The sequence below is a fragment of the Trachemys scripta genome, chromosome 10 (genome assembly GCF_013100865.1).
Source record: "Trachemys scripta elegans isolate TJP31775 chromosome 10, CAS_Tse_1.0, whole genome shotgun sequence".
Taxonomy (NCBI): Eukaryota; Metazoa; Chordata; order Testudines; family Emydidae; genus Trachemys; species Trachemys scripta.
Genome location: NC_048307.1, coordinates 66,344,717 through 66,363,233, shown reverse-complemented (window position 1 = coordinate 66,363,233; position 18,517 = coordinate 66,344,717). Strand labels below are relative to the sequence as shown.

At 43.0% G+C, this 18,517-nt stretch overlaps 1 protein-coding gene across 1 annotated transcript in view; it reads left to right on the top strand.

Annotated features, from left to right (window-relative positions):
• Positions 1-18,517, top strand: part of ATP8B4 (ATPase phospholipid transporting 8B4 (putative)) — a 201,471-nt gene that overhangs the window by 93,309 nt on the left and 89,645 nt on the right. Inside the window, 2 exon segments of the mRNA XM_034784937.1 lie at positions 13,331-13,403; positions 14,648-14,718. Coding sequence (XP_034640828.1) covers positions 13,331-13,403; positions 14,648-14,718 — 144 coding nt within the window.

The following is an 18,517-nucleotide window of genomic DNA, read 5'->3' as shown; positions in this document are numbered from 1 at the left end:
TATTTTAAAAATCTCAACACAATTCAAACTATTCCATTTGTATCCTTCCTGCTGTTGGGATCTAATAGTCAGCATTTATCAAGAAGCTAAATAGTAGTGACAGGTCTGAAAATACTCCAGTAATACTCTCTTGTAGCTGTATATCTTGTCAATGTACTAGGAAAGATTTTGTTCTTGAGTTATTTCACCTGAAGATACAGATATTCAATTCAAATGATGTCCTCTTTTCTGCATCTGCAACTAATTACAAAAAAAGCAAACATCATTCTGGGATGTATTAGCAGGAATGTTGTAAGCAAGACACAAGAAGGAATTCTTCCACTCTACTCGGCACTGATTAGTCCTCAACTCAAATATTGTGTCCAGTTCTGGGCACCACATTTCAGAAAGATGTGGACAAATTAGATAAAAGTCCAAAGAAGAGCAACAAAAATGATTAAAGGTCTAGAAAACAAGACCTATGAGGGAAAAAAAATTGGGTTTGTTTAATCTGGAGACAAGAAGACTGAGAGGAGACATACAGTTTTCAAGACCATAAAAGGTGGTTATAAGAAGGAGGGAGAAAAATTGTTCTCCTTAACCTCTGAGGATAGGACAAGAAGCAAGGGGCTTAAATTGAAGCAAGGGAGGTTTAGGTTGGACTTTAGGAAAAACTTCCTATCAGGGTGGTTAAGCACTAGAATAAATTGCCTAGAAAGGTTGTGGAATATCCGTGATTGGAGATTTTTAAGAGCAGGTTAGACAAACACCTGTCAGGGATGGTCTAGATCAGCGTTTCCCAAACTTGGGACGGCGCTTGTGTAGGGAAAGCGCCTGGTGGGCCGGGCCAATTTGTTTACCTGCCGCAGGCCGAGGGAGGTACTGGCCGCCACTTCCAGCAGCTCCCATGGGCCTGGAGCAGCGAACCGCGGCCAGTGGGAGTCGCGATCGGCCAGACCTGTGGACATGGCAGGTAAACAAACTGGCCCGGCCCACCAGGGCCTTTTCCTACACAAGGGGTGTCCCAAGTTTGGGAAACATTGGTCTAGATAATACTTAGTCCTGCCATGAGTTCGGGGGATTGGACTAGATGACCTCTCAAGGTCCTTTCCAGTGCTACGATTCTATAATTCTAATTGTGGGTGCAAAGCATAACAAAACTTGAAACGGGCACCCAAATGATGATAGGATTTGTGTTTCTGGTTGCAGGTGCAAAATATGTGTGCACAATTTTTATTAATGTAAAATTATTCCCACAAAAGGGAGGCAGGACTAAGGTCCCACTGAAACACTGCCCCACAAGCCTTATAAAATGAGTATTAAAGGGAATCTGGCATTTACGGAGTGTGAGAAGAGGTGGGGTGATTTGGTCTGGACTCTTTTACTGACCTGTCAAAACTTAAAATACGTTTGAGTTATTTTATTCTCACCCCCTGGCTTGAAAACCCTGTAGGTTTTTTCATTATCAAAAATTACTGTTTGCAAACTTGGGAAGCACTATGCTGTTTGGCAGCTAGTACACAAGTAAAGGGTTTACTTATACTAATACCAGATGCCAGTATTTTCTAACTTGTCCAGTTTCAGATAAAAAGGCCTGGACTGTTCATCTGTACCTTTTTTGAAGATTCGTATTTGGCAAAACAGCAACCCTACTTATATTACTGTGGCCTGGCTGGATAATACCATCAGCCCTGTTTTGGTTGCCTTTATCCAATAAGATATTTGGTTCAACACAAGCTTTAGCATGGGTTGGGGTGGGGTTATGCCTATGCTTTGTGCATCTTGCCTGACATGTGGGTACTGCCCCACTGAAAGACAGAATAATTTGTGTGTGTCCATTTGATAGGCAAATCCCAGGATAAAATGTAGCGGGGAGGTGGGGGGGGAGGGAGATCGTCAACTAGTGTAAAGTGTCATAGCTCCACTGAAGTCAACCGCTGAGAATCTGCCCCAAAGAATGTTGATGATATCCAGACAACTTTGCTACTGCTTTGGAGTTCTCTGTGATTTGAGTTCTTCTCATCTCATGAGTTATCAAGACTTATTTTTCAGGGTGATTTCAATGTCCATGTCCAGAATAAGTCTCAAGCTTTCACTCAGTGACTCCCTGATATAGCTTCAGGCTCAGCCTGGACATGCTGAAGGAATTAAAAGAATAGCTTTGTCATGGCCTAAATATAATAATTATTGTTTCCTAATGGTATCCCCACCTCTTTTGGAGTAGAGGGACTGCTATAATGGTTCATCATAGGAGCTAACAGACCCAGGTGGGTTCTAGGTACCTCTAGCTAACAGACCCAGGTGGGTTCTAGGTACCTCTAGGCCTGCCTGAGCCCTGCTGCACCGCTGGCCGGGAGCCACCTGTGGTAAGTGCCTCCCGGCCAGAGCCTGAACCTCGCACCCCCTCCTCCACCCCACCAATATCAGAATCCCCCTCCTGCACCCAAACTCCTTCCCAGACCCCCTGCCTCCTCCTGCACTTCAGTCCCCTGCCCCAGCCCCCTCCAGCACCAAGCTCCCTCCCAGGAAAAAGACTTGTATACAGGGGCCCACAAAATCTAATAGCCCCAGGCCCACTGGAGAGTTAACCTGGCCCTGCCTCTAGGGCAGTGGTCTTCAACCTTTTTATGGACAAGATCACTTTTTGAATTTAAGATCAACCCAGGATCTATCCCGCCCCTTCTCTGAGGCCCCTACCCTTCCCTGAGGCCCTGCCCCACTCACTCCATTCCCCCCTCGCTTGCTGTCCCCCACCCTCACTTTCACTGGGATGGGGCAGGGGGTTGGGGTGTGGGAAGGGGTGCAGGCTCTAGGCTGGGGCCAAGGGGTTCAGAGTGTGGGAGGAGGCTCCGGGCTGAGCCTGGGGCAGGGGGTTGGGGTGCAGGAGTGAGGGGTGCAAGCTCTGGGAGAGAGTTTGGGTGCAGGAGGGGGCTCCAGGTTGGGGCAGAGTGTTGGGGTGCAGGAGAGGGTGACGGGTGTGGGCTCTGGGAGGGAATTTGGTGCAGGAGGGGGTTCAGTGCAGGGGGTTGCCGTGCAGGAGGGGGTGAGAAGTGTAGGCTACAGCCGGGAGGCGCTTACACAGGCGGCTTCTGGCCAGCAGCACAGCGGGGCTCAGGCAGGCTGCCTGCCTGCTGTGGCCCCACGCTGTTCCCGGAAGCGGCTAGATGCTGGCACATCTCTGCGGCCCTTGGAGGAAGGGGGGCAGCATGTCTCCATGGGCTGCCTGCACCCACAAGTGGCGCGCCCACAAGCGGCGCCCCCGCAGCTCCGATTGGCTGGTTCCCGGCTAATGGGAGCTGCAGGGATGGTGCTAGGGGCGGGGGCAGCACGCAGAGCTGCCTCCAACCCCCGCCCAGGGGCTGCAGAGATGTGCCAGCAGCCAGTCGCTTCCGGAAGTGGCGTGGGGCCATGGGAGGCAGGCAGCCTGCCTGAGCCCCACTGTGCCGCTGGACTTTTAGCAGCCTGGAGATCGTGATTGACTGGCAGAGGCTTCAGGATCGACCAGCTGATCGTGATTGATGGGTTGGTGACCACTGCTTTGAAGTATAATGGATGCCACACCACTACTGTAAACAAGGACATGATTTGAGAACTAGGCATAGTAACGTTTTCATTTAATTTATATGGAGCTAGTGAAAATATGAACTGTATCATTGCTGGTAGTCACCAGGTGATTCTATTAGAGATGCTTCTAATTCTTTTTATTAGAATGTACAGTATAAGCATAATCTCTGGGAGAAATGCTCATGGTCAGCTATGATGAAGTTATTTTTGAAACTGAGCGCGGTGGCAACAGTCTTTCTTCTTTCTCTGTTTCTGTCCTTCTTGGGTGTAGTTATTTCTTGCTTGTTTTGTGGTTATAACATGTAGGCAAAGCAATCCATGGTGCCAAAACATTAACTTTACAGAAGGTTTGCCAAATCAACTCACAGTAAGATGAAATATTGAGTTCCTTGACTGTAAATGACTTTCATAAATAAAACCATAGGTCCACAATCTGATTTCCTGAGGGCTAGGCCAGTTTGAGGTTCCACTGAGGCAGAATCTTTGTTTTTCTGGAATTAGTCTGTGAAGATTTTTCTTTAAAATTGAATTGTTTTGGTTTTGATTATTTTTAAATAAATAACATATATTCTGAAGATATTAAAGACCAGCTATTTTCTGATCGCTCATTTGTTTAAGCAGACTTTTGAATTGTAAATAATGTATTAATGTAAAGCAGTCACAGAACAAAAATGTCTCAAATGGCAAAAATAGTTACCAATAAATAAATCTCAAGCAATCGAATGTAACAAATGGAAGGACTGTAACATAGACTTGGAAGAGTTTCAGTACAAGAGCAAACAAAAAGAGAGAATAATCCCAGTGATAATAGAAACAAGTAGAGATGCAATGGGCAGGGAGTGATCAGTGGACAATGTGGGCGTAGGGATGTTTTGCTCCCCTGCGTAGTATGTCTAGTATGAATTCCATTGAATAGCACTGAGTTCCTGTTAAAAATAGCAATAAAAAGAAAGCCCCTTCCCCCGGGATGGATAAACTTTCAGTCCATAGAACTATGGCCTGTTTCAAAAGGCAGCAGTTTAATCAATACATTTCAGGCCGTTTGTTTTGCTCTTCCAGACCTGGTTGTCCCATTGTATAAGACTTGCATATAAATGTTTGTGCAAAGCTTAAAATATTTAGTATTAGACTTGTTGGAGCCCTGATCCTCTGTTAAATTAAGCTATTGTGTGCAGTTGTTCTTTGAATGACTGCATATTATGTACAAGTGGAATCAAGATAATGCATCGTTGATATAATGCTGCCTCCCTAGAAAGAAGTGGATGTTATCAAACAGGAATTCATAAAAAACATCAATGAAGTTGGAAGCCTTCTAGTAGGTTGGTGCTACATATTTACAGTTGATATCCTTATTAACAGAAGAGGCAACTAAAGAAAACTGATAGAAAACTAGGTAGATGCCTAGTTCACACAATTTTCCCTAACAGCATAGCATGAAAATAGTTTCAGGTAATGTTTGGCAACTACTTGTTTATGAATCTATTGCCTTACCTGAGTAGGGAGAGACTCTTCTTGTTAGATGCAATTCTGATCAGGGATAGTTTTATGATTGGTGGGGCCCCAAGCTATCTGAGAAGGGCAGAGGCGTTGGGAGGATTCAGCAGTGGATTTCCTCCACTCCAATCCCATTTGGCAGTAAATTTCCTCCAACTGTCAGACCGGCTTCTGGAGTGGAGAATGGGTCACCCTGTGAATTGCTAAATCAGCACACAAATATGGGGGATTTAGAGGGAGTACAGAAGTATAGGGACCAAACAGTTGCATGTGCCTATGACCAGATTTGCTTGTGTCTAAATGGATATTTACAACTTAAATTTTTTACCCCAGCAATGCTGGATACTTAACCATACCAGACCAACCCCTGGAGAAACAGTTATTTTGTTTTTTTGCATTGCACATAACATCGTATTAGTTGCTGAGCTGCATAATTAGTTTTTTTTCCAAATTCAACATTCTGCTCTCTCTTGACCATCTCTAGTACAGACTGATTGGTTAAGAGCCCCACTAGGGGCATCTGAATGGCTAATCTAATGCTGTCTTGTGTATTGGTACCACAGCAGGTCAGGTTATTCCCTTCCGGAGGGAGTACGGTTTATTCTGTACTGGTGTTTTTAAAGTATAGGTACTGTTGTTCCATGTTACACATTTTATATACTCTGAAGTATGGTCTCTGCAAGGAGAACTAATTCACAAATGTGTCTTCAGAACAAGAAATTGTAACTGTTAAGTGAAAACTCAGACTTTGGTAAAAGTTGATCTTTAACCTAAGATGCTTTTTAATACTTGAGCCCCAAGAAGTGGGATTTTGTTACGTCAAATGCTAATGGAAAATGCTAAAGTGGCGGTTCATACAAAAAGCACTAGATATGTTGCCACCAATATCCTGATGTTTAAATTGTCTTTTGCTCTATCATCATAATCCTTCATTTATATATTTCACCGTGGCACTTTCCAGAGATGAAATTAAATCTTGTCTACACTAGGGAATTCCACAAAAACAAAACAAACTGGTACGCTCATCAGACTGCCCAAATTGGTACCAGGACATCTGGGAGCCCCATTACAGATGCAGTTCTAGCAGCCCTCGCCTCAAAATGGTGGCAAAAATGCCAGAAGCATTTTGAGCCCTGTCCAAATCTCTCTGTATTCATTGAATGGCTGTATTTGCAAGCCTGGCTTCTACTGGAGTCACTGTAATGCATGCACAGTGAATCCACGGGGCTCCAGTGAATCCTTATGGTTTCCTTATGTGGGAGTGGAACAAGATTCCATGTGTCATGAGGTGACCTGTTAGGCAGAGCTGAATTTTGAAAAGGAGTAGAAATATCAGAATAGTGAGCATTTTGTTCCTCAGTCTTTTGACATTTTAATTGGGATAATATCTATCCACAGAATCATGATTTGAACTCTATACTCCCTGAACTCATTGAGGACATTACAGGAAAGTCAAAAAGCAAAATTTAAAAGAGTTAATAAACACAGAGCTCCAAAGCAGTTCATGTGCTCTGATGCATTATCTTTTTCATTCTCACTGTGTGTTTCTCAATCTCTCCCCATTCTGAAATCAATTTAGGCTGGGATTTTCTATAGAGTCTATGGGGTTTAGGCTTCCAGCTCCCATTGGCATTCAGTGGGAGTTGGGTAACTAACTCCCTTAAAAAGCAACAGAGAGTCCCGTCTGACAAAGTGGGTATTCACCCACGAAAGCTTATGCTCCAATACATCTATTAGTCTTAAAGGTGCCACAGGACTCTCTGTTGCTTTTTACAGATCCAGACTAACACGGCTACCCCTCTGATACTTAACTCCCTTAACTCATTTGAAACTCCCACCCTAAATATTCTGTCTCTTCTCCCTTTCCAACTAGTGCAGCTTAATATTTTTTCTGATGTGTTAAGTGAGCTAATCAAAACGTCCAAGACAATCTAGGTCCAAACTGGTATCTGCTGTTTAGTATATAGTTTTCAGATGTTGTCCGAAGGATTTTTTTTTCTACACACAATATAGCACATTCTGCTTACGTAACTAAAAGGGATCAACTCTTTTGGAGCTGTCAGCCTTCAGTTGCATACACATTTAAAGCATAGCACAACAACATATTGCAGTGATCCAACAGGGCAGAGTGATGGCTTTGGGTGTGGTTGGGTATGTAAATTAATTTTTAAAATGACTGGACTAAATTTATGGCCCCTGCATAAAGCCAGAGTAATTTGTCTTTGTGGGTGAAATGTGTGGAGTTTCTTGATTTAAAATTAAACATAATATATACTGCTTTATTAAATATTAATTGGAGATGCATGAAGTCACCACTCCAAATAAATTGAGATATAAAATGTACAGTTTTTGGAGAGGGGAATTAACACTCTAATCTGGCCAAGATGCAGGGCTACAGTGGAACCTTTGGATTGCTCTTCTTCATTGTTTGCACAATCTGTTACAATGACTGGATCTACATAGTTGGAGATCTCACGGCCTCATTTTAATCCTCCATTCCACCTTCCATGTTGACCTATGTAGAGCCAGTAGAGACTGCTTTCAGGGAAGGCTAATTAGAGTACATCTACACTGTATTTTAAAACCTATGGCAGCAAATCTCAGAGCCTGGGTCTACAGATTCAAGCTCACCGGGCTCACACTACACTGCTAAAAACCTTCCAGAAAAAAAGTTCCTTTAAAAACACACAAAAAACCCCAAGCCTGAACATCCCCTGGGGATGTTTTACTGTTTAAAAATCATATTTAAATAGCATAGTTGCAGCGCTGTTAAAAGCCAAAAAATTCATGATTGAGCCTGAGGCTGCCCCGTATTTCAGGATGATGTGAGCTCCCCACTCTTATCCCTCCAGAACAGAATGATTTCAGGGCAAAGCATGAGCCATAGCTTTGGATTTTCTGACTTTTTCAATATGTGTAAGAGGCTAATGTTAATATTAGTAAGTGCGTTTGCTTAGTGGTTTCCTGGATTCCTCTTGAATCCTTAGCCCTCAAATGTCATGGTGACTTGTCTCTCTGCTGGGGGAGGACTGGCTGCAGTTCTGAGTTGCCTGTTAGAGATCATTTGAAGAGCAAGGTTATGCTTTATCTCTGAGCAGAGCACTAACTCTCCAGCACTTTCAGCTCTTGCTGGGATTAACGTTCTTTAAACAGATTTTATAATGACTAGATTAACAACAGATTACTAATGTCAATTAGAGTTGGGCCCAAACTATGATATTTGCCTCTAGTTTGGGATACAAATTATCATGAAACTCGGGTGTAAGGACCCATTTGGACTATAAATGATGACTAAAACTTCTCTCTTTATCAATTAAATTTTCCCTCCAATTTTGTCCTACAAATTAGCATGAGAAACAATATTGCAAATAAATTACATTCCCTACAACTGTTTCCTTTAAAGATTATCCAAATATATAAGTGCACCTGAAAAACTAAATAAAATTAAGTTAAATGTGCTGCAACTAACATACATTTCCCCACTTAAGATAAAATACAGAGGAGAAGAGAGCTTGAAAACGAGTGAATTCTGGCTCTAGATGAAAATGCTGCTATTGAAAACTTTCCAGAACAACATGTACTTGGATCAGTATTAAAGAGAAGTTCTTCGAATGTCTAAGCCAAATGACCTAGCATGCTGATAGTGCAGGGCATATTTCACAGTTGTATAAATATTTAAACTGTTTTCCAGCCTATAAGACAAGTAAATTAGATTTTTTTTAGCTAAAAATAAAACCAACCTTTATTACTACCTTGTAATAACCCATCTTTATTCTGAACTTGACTGGAATTGGTCAGTACTGCTATATTATCACTACAGAGAAATACTTTATTAATGCTTCATTGCAATAGGACACAAGCTCTCTGACATCTTAGTGAATTTTATACAAAAACATCTGAAAGTTACATTGATGCACATGGTCTGCTTTCCCTCTGCCTCACTACAGTTTTGGGGAATCCTTGCAAAAATGTCAATAGGGCCCCATTTATTTCTGCCCTTCCGATTCAAGGCAATATCTAATAATTGCAGAACCTTTGCTGCATTATAATTAGGGCCCTACCAAATTCATGGCTGTGAAAAACATACCATGGACTGTGAAATCTGGTCTCCCCTATGAAATCTGGTCTCTTGTGAACTTTTACCCTATACTATACAGATTTCATAGAATCATAGAATATCAGAGTTGGAAGGGACCTCAAGAGGTCATCTAGTCCAACCCCCTGCTCAAAGCAGGACCAATTCCCAGCTAAATCATCCCAGCCAGTGCTTTGTCAAGCCGGGCCTTAAAAACCTCCAAGGAAGGAGACTCCACCACCTCCCTAGGTAACGCATTCCAGTGTTTCACCACCCTCCTAGTGAAATAGTTTTTCCTGATATCCAACCTGGACCTCCCCCACTGCAACTTGAGACCATTGCTCCTTGTTCTGTCATCTGCCACCACTGAGAACAGCCGAGCTCCATCCTCTTTGGAACCCCCCTTCAGGTAGTTGAAGGCTGCTATCAAATCCCCCCTCATTCTTCTCTTCTGGAGACTAAACAATCCCAGTTCCCTCAGCCTCTCCTCATAAGTCATGTGCTCCAGACCCCTAATCATTTTTGTTGCCCTCCGCTGGACTCTTTCCAATTTTTCCACATCCTTCTTGTAGTGTGGGGCCCAAAACTGGACACAGTATTCCAGCTGAGGCCTCACCAATGTCGAATAAAGGGGAACGATCACGTTCCTCGATCTGCTGGCAATGCCCCTACTTATACAGCCCAAAATGCCGCTAACCTTCTTGGCAACAAGAGCACACTGTTGACTCATATCCAGCTTCTCGTCCACTGTGACCCCTAGGTCCTTTTCTGCAGAACTGCTACCTAGCCATTTGGTCCCTAGTCTGTGCATGGGATTCTTCCGTCCTAAGTGCAGGACTCTGCACTTGTCCTTGTTGAACCTCATCAGGTTTTTTTCGGCCCAGTCCTCTAATTTGTCTAGGTCCCTCTGTATCCGATCCCTACCCTCTAGTGTATCTACCACGCCTCCTAGTTTAGTGTCATCTGCAAACTTGCTGAGAGTGCAGTCCGCACCATCCTCCAGATCATTAATAAAGATATTAAACAAAACTGGCCCCAGGACTGACCCTTGGGGCACTCCACTTGAAACCGGCTGCCAACTAGACATGGAGCCATTGATCACTACCAGTTGAGCCCGACGATCTAGCCAGCTTTCTATCCACCTTACAGTCCATTCATCCAGCCCATACTTCTTTAACTTGGTGGCAAGAATACTGTGGGAGACCGTATCAAAAGCTTTGCTAAAGTCAAGGAATAACACATCCACTGCTTTCCCCTCATCCACAGAGCCAGTTATCTCATCATAGAAGGCAATTAGGTTAGTCAGGCACGACTTCCCCTTCGTGAATCCATGCTGACTTTTCCTGATCACTTTCCTCTCCTCTAAATGTTTCATAATTGATTCCTTGAGGACCTGCTCCATGATTTTTCCAGGGACTGAGGTGAGGCTGACTGGCCTGTAGTTCCCCGGATCCTCCTCCTTCCTTTTTTTAAAGATGGGCACTACATTAGCCTTTTTCCAGTCATCTGGGACCTCCCCTGATCGCCATGAGTTTTCAAAAATAATGGATAATGGCTCTGCAATCTCACCCGCCAACTCCTTTAGCACCCTCGGATGCAGCGCATCTGGCCCCATGGACTTGTGCACGTCCAGTTTTTCTAAATAGTCCCGAACCACTTCTTTCTCCACAGAGGGTTGGTCACCTTCTCCCCATGCTGTACTGCCCAGTGCAGCAATCTGGGAGCTGACCTTGTGCGTGAAGACAGAGGCAAAAAAATCATTGAGTACATTAGCTTTTTCCACATCCTCGGTCACTAGGTTGCCTCCCTCATTCAGTAAGGGGCCCACACTTTCCTTGATTTTCTTTTTGTTGCTAACATACCTGAAGAAACCCTTCTTGTTACTCTTAACATCTCTTGCTAACTGCAACTCCAAGTGTGATTTGGCCTTCCTGATTTCACTCCTGCACGCCTGAGCAATATTTTTATACTCCTCCCTGGTCATTTGTCCAATCTTCCACTTCTTGTAAGCTTCTTTTTTGCGTTTAAGATCAGCAAGGATTTCACTGTTTAGCCAAGCTGGTCGCCTGCCATATTTACTATTCTTTCTACACATCGGGATGGTTTGTTCCTGCAACCTCAATAAGGATTCTTTAAAATACAGCCAGCTCTCCTGGACCCCTTTGCCCTTCATGTTATTCTCCCAGGGGATCCTGCCCATCTGTTCCCTGAGGGAGTCAAAGTCTGCTTTTCTGAAGTCCAGGGTCCGTATTCTGCTGCTCTCCTTTCTTCCTTGTGTCAGGATCCTGAACTCGACCATCTCAAGGTCACTGCCTCCCAGGTTCCCATCCACTTTTGCTTCCCCTACTAGTTCTTCCCTGTTTGTGAGTAGCAGGTCAAGAAAAGCTTTGCCCCTAGTTGGTTCCTCCAGCACTTGCACCAGGAAATTGTCCCCTACACTATCCAAAAATTTCCTGGATTGCCTGTGCACCGCTGTATTGCTCTCCCAGCAGATATCAGGGTGATTAAAGTCTCCCATGAGAACCAGGGCCTGCGATCTAGCAACTTCTGCTAGTTGCCAGAAGAAAGCCTCATCCACCTCATCCCCCTGGTCTGGTGGTCTATAGCAGACTCCAACCACGACATCACCCTTGTTGCTCACACTTCTCAACTTTATCCAGAGACTCTCAGGTTTTTCTGCAGTTTCATACCGGAGCTCTGAGCAGTCATACTCCTCTCTTACATACAACGCAACTCCCCCACCTTTTCTGCCCTGCCTGTCCTTCCTGAACAGTTTATATCCATCCATGACAGTACTCCAGTCATGTGAGTTATCCCACCAAGTCTCTGTTATTCCAATCACATCATAGTTCCCTGACTGTGCCAGGACTTCCAGTTCTCCCTGCTTGTTTCCCAGGCTTCTTGCATTTGTGTATAGGCACTTAAGATAACTCATCGATCGTCCCTCTTTCTCAGCATGAGACAGGAGTCCTCCCCTCTTGCGCTCTCCTGCTTGCGCTTCCTCCCAGGATCCCATTTCCCCACTTACCTCAGGGCTTTGGTCTCCTTCCCCCAGTGAACCTAGTTTAAAGCCCTCCTCACTAGGTTAGCCAGCCTGCTGGCGAAGATGCTCTTCCCTCTCTTCGTTAGGTGGCGCCCATCTCTGCCTAGCACTCCTTCTTCTTGGAACACCATCCCATGGTCGAAGAATCCAAAGCCTTCTCTCCGACACCACCTGCGTAGCCATTCGTTGACTTCCACGATTCGACGGTCTCTACCCCGGCCTTTTCCTTGCACAGGGAGGATTTCACGGGGGAGAACAGTGTTTCTCAAACTGGGGGTCCCAATGTTCTTGTAGGGGGTTGTGGTATTGCCACCCTTACTTCTGCACTGCCTTCGGTGGTCGGAAAGTGGAGGCTGCTGGCCAGGTGCCCAGCTCTGAAGCAGCGCCCCACCAGCAGCAACGCAGAAGTAAGCGTGGCAATACCATACCGTGCCACGCTTACTTCTGCGCTGCTGCCTTCAGAGTTGAGTCAGGACCCCTAGAATTACAACACTGTGAAATTTCAGATTTAAATATCTGAAATAATGCAATTTATGACTTTTAAAATCCTATGACCATGAAATTGACCATAATGGACCATGAATTTGGTAGGGCCCTATTTATAATGCATTTGAATTAGCCAGTGCAAACATGGAAGAGTTTTTCAAATGTTAGCAACAATGAATACTTGTTCAAGCAAGCTTGAAAACAGCTTGCTATTTAATTTTTTCTTCTGTTTTCTTTGTTCTCGTTATTTTCTTTCCTTCTCTTTTCCATGTCTTATCTCATGCATCTAAATCTTCCTCCCCACTTTGCTGCTTCATGTTTTCGTTTCCCTTCTCCATCTCTGTTTCCTGCTCTCCAGTCATATGTGCAATGATTATGACAAAGATCTTTCTAGTATACAGGAATCTAGTAGGGATCTTACTGAATAAAGTCTTTACTAATGTTATCACCAACAGAAATAATTTTAAAATGGATAGTAGTCAGTAGTTTGTCATACAGATGATTTGTTAATAATGGAACATAGTGTTTATTTTGAGTAAGGCACCCTGAGCATTGATTTTGTAGTGTAATAGTGCATATTTAATACCTTGTAAATGACCTTAAGACTACAAGTGTAAATTACTATCTCTCACTAAACATATTTCTAGAAAAAAATAAGTGTGTATGTGTGTGCGTTTTATCTTTCATAGATTACAGAATGAAAAATGGATGAATGTAAGACCCGGTGACATCATTAAACTGGAGAATAATACATTTGTAGCTGTAAGTAGTTCTGATATTTTCTTTCATAGCACATGTCACGAAGAAATAAAATGGTAACAAATACTTGCCTCTCTCTATCTTTCTGTGTGTATTGTGTGGCTGTTGCCCCTTGTTTCCCATATGCATTGACACCCCCTTTGGAAATGAGGGCTTGTCTACACTACCGGCTGGATTGGCGGGCAGCGATCGATCCAGCAGGGGTCGATTAATCGTGTCTAGTATGGACGCGATAAATCGACTGCTTAGCGCTCTCCCATCGACTTCGGTACTCCACCAGAATGAGGAGCACAAGCGGTTTTGATGGGAGAGTGTCAGCCGTCTACTTACCGCAGTGAAGACACCGCAGTAAGTAGATCTAAGTACGCCGACTTCAGCTACGCTATTCACGTAGCTGAAGTTGCGTGTCTTAGATCGACCCCGCGGGGTAGTGTAGACAAGCCCTTACTTTGACGCTATGTAACTTAAAATACTTTTCTCAGGAGGACGGTATTGTAATCAAACACAAATATACATCTGAGTAATGTTTAAGGTTTTATTTACATGTATAGAAAACCACTCTTCACTTACTCCTTTGTGCCTATGTAAAATAAGGGCTTAAAAGTGTATTTACAGCTCATCCTGTCAAGGTCTATTATATTATAAATTCTCCTTCAAAAAAACTATGATCTGTCAAGTAAAAGTGGGGACACTTCTTATGATGTGAAGTACTGGCATCACCAACACAGCAATAACTTTTTCTAGTCCTATCTGGTAGTGAAGGCACTATGCATGAATGGTATGCTGAATCACCTGTACCCAAAATCCTGCAGGAATTTTTCATTGCAAAACCTTAATGTTCATGACTGGGAACCATTTTAAATATGAAAATACTCAATTTTACAAATTTTAGACCAGTTTATCATCTAATTTCAATGGAAGTACACTGATTTACACTGTCTAAAGATCTGGACCTTATGTAAAAAAAAGTCATGGATTTACTGAAGTCATTGGAGCTATGCCAATTTACACCAGGTGAGGGACTGGTCCATAAAGTCTGTTTGTATGTTTTCTCTGTTTGATAATTTAGGGGAAAAAATTTCAGACATTGAGAATTTTAAAGAAGTATTTGTGCTATATATCTAGATAAGAAAAATTACAGAGAACATGGTGGTGTATCTTGGAACTTTTTTTGTATCTTATATGAGCCTTTTCTCAATCCTTTTTGAGATGACAGAATATATTTAACATCACTTTTTTTTTTACAGGCTGATTTATTACTTCTATCTAGCAGTGAACCACATGGTCTCTGTTACATTGAAACAGCTGAGCTTGATGGGTAAGTTTAATCTGTTAGAGTAGTTAACAGAATAACATAATACATTTAAAAATATATTATTTATGTGTGTATGGCATGTGGACACCAGATATTGATCACAGATATATTTATTCCTAATGATCTTCTTCAAGTGCCGCTACATAGTCCCACCCTTGGGACGTGCTTGTACTGCAGCTCTGACAGTTTTACACTTAATAGCAGGGAAATTGGAACACTTTTTCACCCCCTTCTACTCCTCCTCTTGCTATTCCTGAATGTTATGAGGGTAAGGATATAAATGGAGGTGTGACACTCCAGTTTCTTCTGTTCCTTCCCATTGTGGTTGCGGAGACTGGATCCTCCCTGGATCCACTTCTTCAATCAACAGTGCCATTGGATAGTTTTAGTTCTTGGTTAGTTTTGGAGTGAGTTTAGTCCTTTATATTGTATTATTTTATTTGAATTCTTTCTTTTATTTTTATTTATTGAGGCTCCTCTAGGTTCTGCACCCCAATGCAGTCTCCTGGATCCTATGGTGGTTCCAAAAGGAAAGTGGCTAGGATTTTATCCTTCCATCTTTCCCACCTCTGATGGCCAGAGTTGGGAAAGATGGAAGGTATCTAGCATACTTAGGAAAAGGACACGCTCCTTCTTGGTGCGTAATATGTAGAAGCTTTTGTGACGGGTTGCATCACAGAAACCCGATTGGGACTGCCACTTGATGTGCCTAGACTACCTCTGAGCCCGTTTTTCCTGCCAGCTTGGGACTTCAGTACCTTGCCTTGTTTGAGCCAGACACGCTTGCTTGCTGCAATCACAGATCCAAGTCTGAACCACATCCCCCACAAGCTGCAGGCTTAACTGAAAACAGCTTAAGAAGTGCTCCTGTCTCCAGCACTCCTATACCCAGCTCCCAATGGGATCCAAATCCTAAATAAATCAATTTTACCCTGTATAAATCCATTTTACCCCCAAAGTATTAATACATACTCTGGGTAAATTAATAAGTAAAAAGTGATTTTATTAAATACAAAAAGTAGGATTTAAGTGGTTCGAAGTAATAACAGACAGAACAAAGTAAATTACCAAACAAAATAAAATAAAACACACAAGTCTAAGCCTAATACAGTAGGAAACTAAATGCAGGTATATCTCACCCTCAGAGATGTTCCAATAAGCCTCTTTGGCAGACTAGCCTCCTTCTAGTCTGGGTCCAGAAATCACTCACACCCCTGTAGTTACTGTCCTTTGTTCCAGTTTCTTTCAGTCATCCTTTGGGGTGGAGAGGCTATCTCTTGAGCCAGCTGAAGACAAAATGGAGGGGTTTCCTTGGGGCTTATATAGTCTTTTTCTTGTGGATGGAAACCCCTCTCTCCCTCTGTGTGGAATTACAGCTACAAGATGGAGTTTTGGAGTCACATGGGCAAGTCACATGTCCATGCATGACTCAGTTCTTTACAGGCCGACACCATTGTCCACATGCTAGTTTGAATGTTCCCAGGAAAGCTCAGATGTGGATTGGCATCTGTCAAGGTCCATTGTTAGCCATGTACTCCCAATTACTTGAATAACCCCTTCACACTATGTTGACCAGATTTGCCTTAGGTGCTTCCTACAGCAAACACTTTAAATACAAGCATAGAGCCAACGCTAATAACGTCAGATATAAAAATGATACATGCATATGAATGGGATGAATACATTCAGTATCTTACATGGCATATGTAGCATGAAACATACTCCATTTGTGCCACAAGTACTTCTGTTTATATTCCATATGTCATATGTCATGTCATATTTACATTCATAAGCATATTTCTATAAAGCATTACGGGGTGCAACGTCACACCTTTACTCCCAAGAATCTCTAAGGAGCATCAAAACCAATTCCACTCCCTTCCATTGCAGAAGGCCCTGATGGCTAAACCCTCTGGTATCAATCATTTCTGTTCTGTGAATAAAGATAGGCCTGCATCAGCCCCAGTTGCTTCAGAAACAAAGACACTAGTGATATCTTTGATGTTCCTTAAATATTTCACCATTGTTGAAATCTGCAGAGCTGCAGCTTGGATCTGTATGTACACATTCACTGAACTCCATTGATTTAGCATCCAGGTCCGAACTGCAGTTTTGTAGAATAGCACTTCAATCATTGTTTAATTAAGACTCCATGTCCCACCTTCCTCATTTCACAGTACTGCTTATCAGATTATCCCAAGAGTGGAAATGTGTAGAGACCACTCAAAGTAAAACTCTCTTTTAGCCACAGTATTTTTATATGAACTCCACACATTCGCAATCCCCGTCTGTCTTCCTCAGGGACCTTATTACAGCCATGGACCTGAGGAGTCATTGGAAGGAGCCGAAGCAGCTGGAGCAGCATGCCACTGTTTTATAGCCTCTCTGTCAGAACATTCAGGAACAGTGAGGGGAGGGGCAGGACGGGTGTGAGAGAGCTCGAATGGCACTGTTGTAAAGCATTGCACCATCAGAGCTGCACTGCTAGCACATTCCAAGGGTGGGAATGTGTAGAATCTGTCTCAGAGAACTCCAGTTACAGGTGAACAGCGTGTGAATGGTGTACTTGTCAAATGCAGTAACAGTTTTAAATACATTCATGTGATGATCATCACAAAGTTCAGGGCTCATGTCTTTGGTGCTTATACAGCACCTACTGCAATGTGGGTGCTACTAGAAACCAGTAACCAATAATAAATAATAATTAAGGAAGTCACATTTTTCTTTGTGCTCATTGGTGCCATATACTCAGATATCATGGTGATAAATGACAGTATAAAAACCTAAATAGTCTGATGTGAATGATAGTTCATGTAGATAAATAGTCTTACATAAGACCAAAAAATGTAATGAAGTATAAAACTGAATAACAGATAGATATATAAACATATAAAATCATCATAATAAAACCAAAGTAAAAAAACCTACTCTAACAAACTTCTTTATAGCATATCTAATTATATGAACCTTTCATACTGAGTTTCTGAATACCAAGAGAGACTGTTGGGAATAGTTTCCTTAACCACATATTTGCAAGTCAGACTTCACCTCTTTAAAAGAATTAATATTCTAACTTGAAGAAAGTAATATATATTTTTTTCAAGGGGTGAATGACTGACATCATTGGTTTAGATACTGGTAAATTTGTAGATACTGTACTAGTTTAACATGGACATAGCTTAACCTGCACTAAAAATCGAGGCATTAATTTGTTTTGATTTTATTATTGTTACATATGCCAATATCTGTTCCACCAACCATATGCAAGTGTGTTCACTTAGGAGACGTTGCACTTCTTTCTAGAAAAGTATGTGATCTTTAACATTACTTTTTCCTGCCTTAAAGTGCAGCAGTTGAGGACACATCCAAAGTTCTAGACCCCTTTATTTGGAATACAGTAACTCCCCACTTAATGTCCTCTCGCTTAACGTTCTTTCGATGTTATGTCCCTGCTCCATTACAGAACATGCTTGTTTAAAGTTGTGCAATGCTCCGCTATAACGTCATTTGGCCGCCTGCTTTGTCCACGGCTGGCAGCCCCCCATCAGTTCCCCTATGCCTCCTGCCTGCCAGCAGACCCCATGGATCAGCACCTTCCCCCTGCTCCCCCTGCCTCCTGCCCGCGGCAATCAGCTGTCTTGCGGCGTTCAGGAGGCTGGGGAGAGGAGCGAGTACGCGGCGCACAGCCTCCCTCCTCCCTCCCCTGCCTCCTGCCTGCAGCAATCAGCTGGTATGCAGGGTTCAAGAGGCGGGGAGGGAGGAGGAAGGCTGCGCGCCACATCCTCACTCCTTCCCCAGTCTC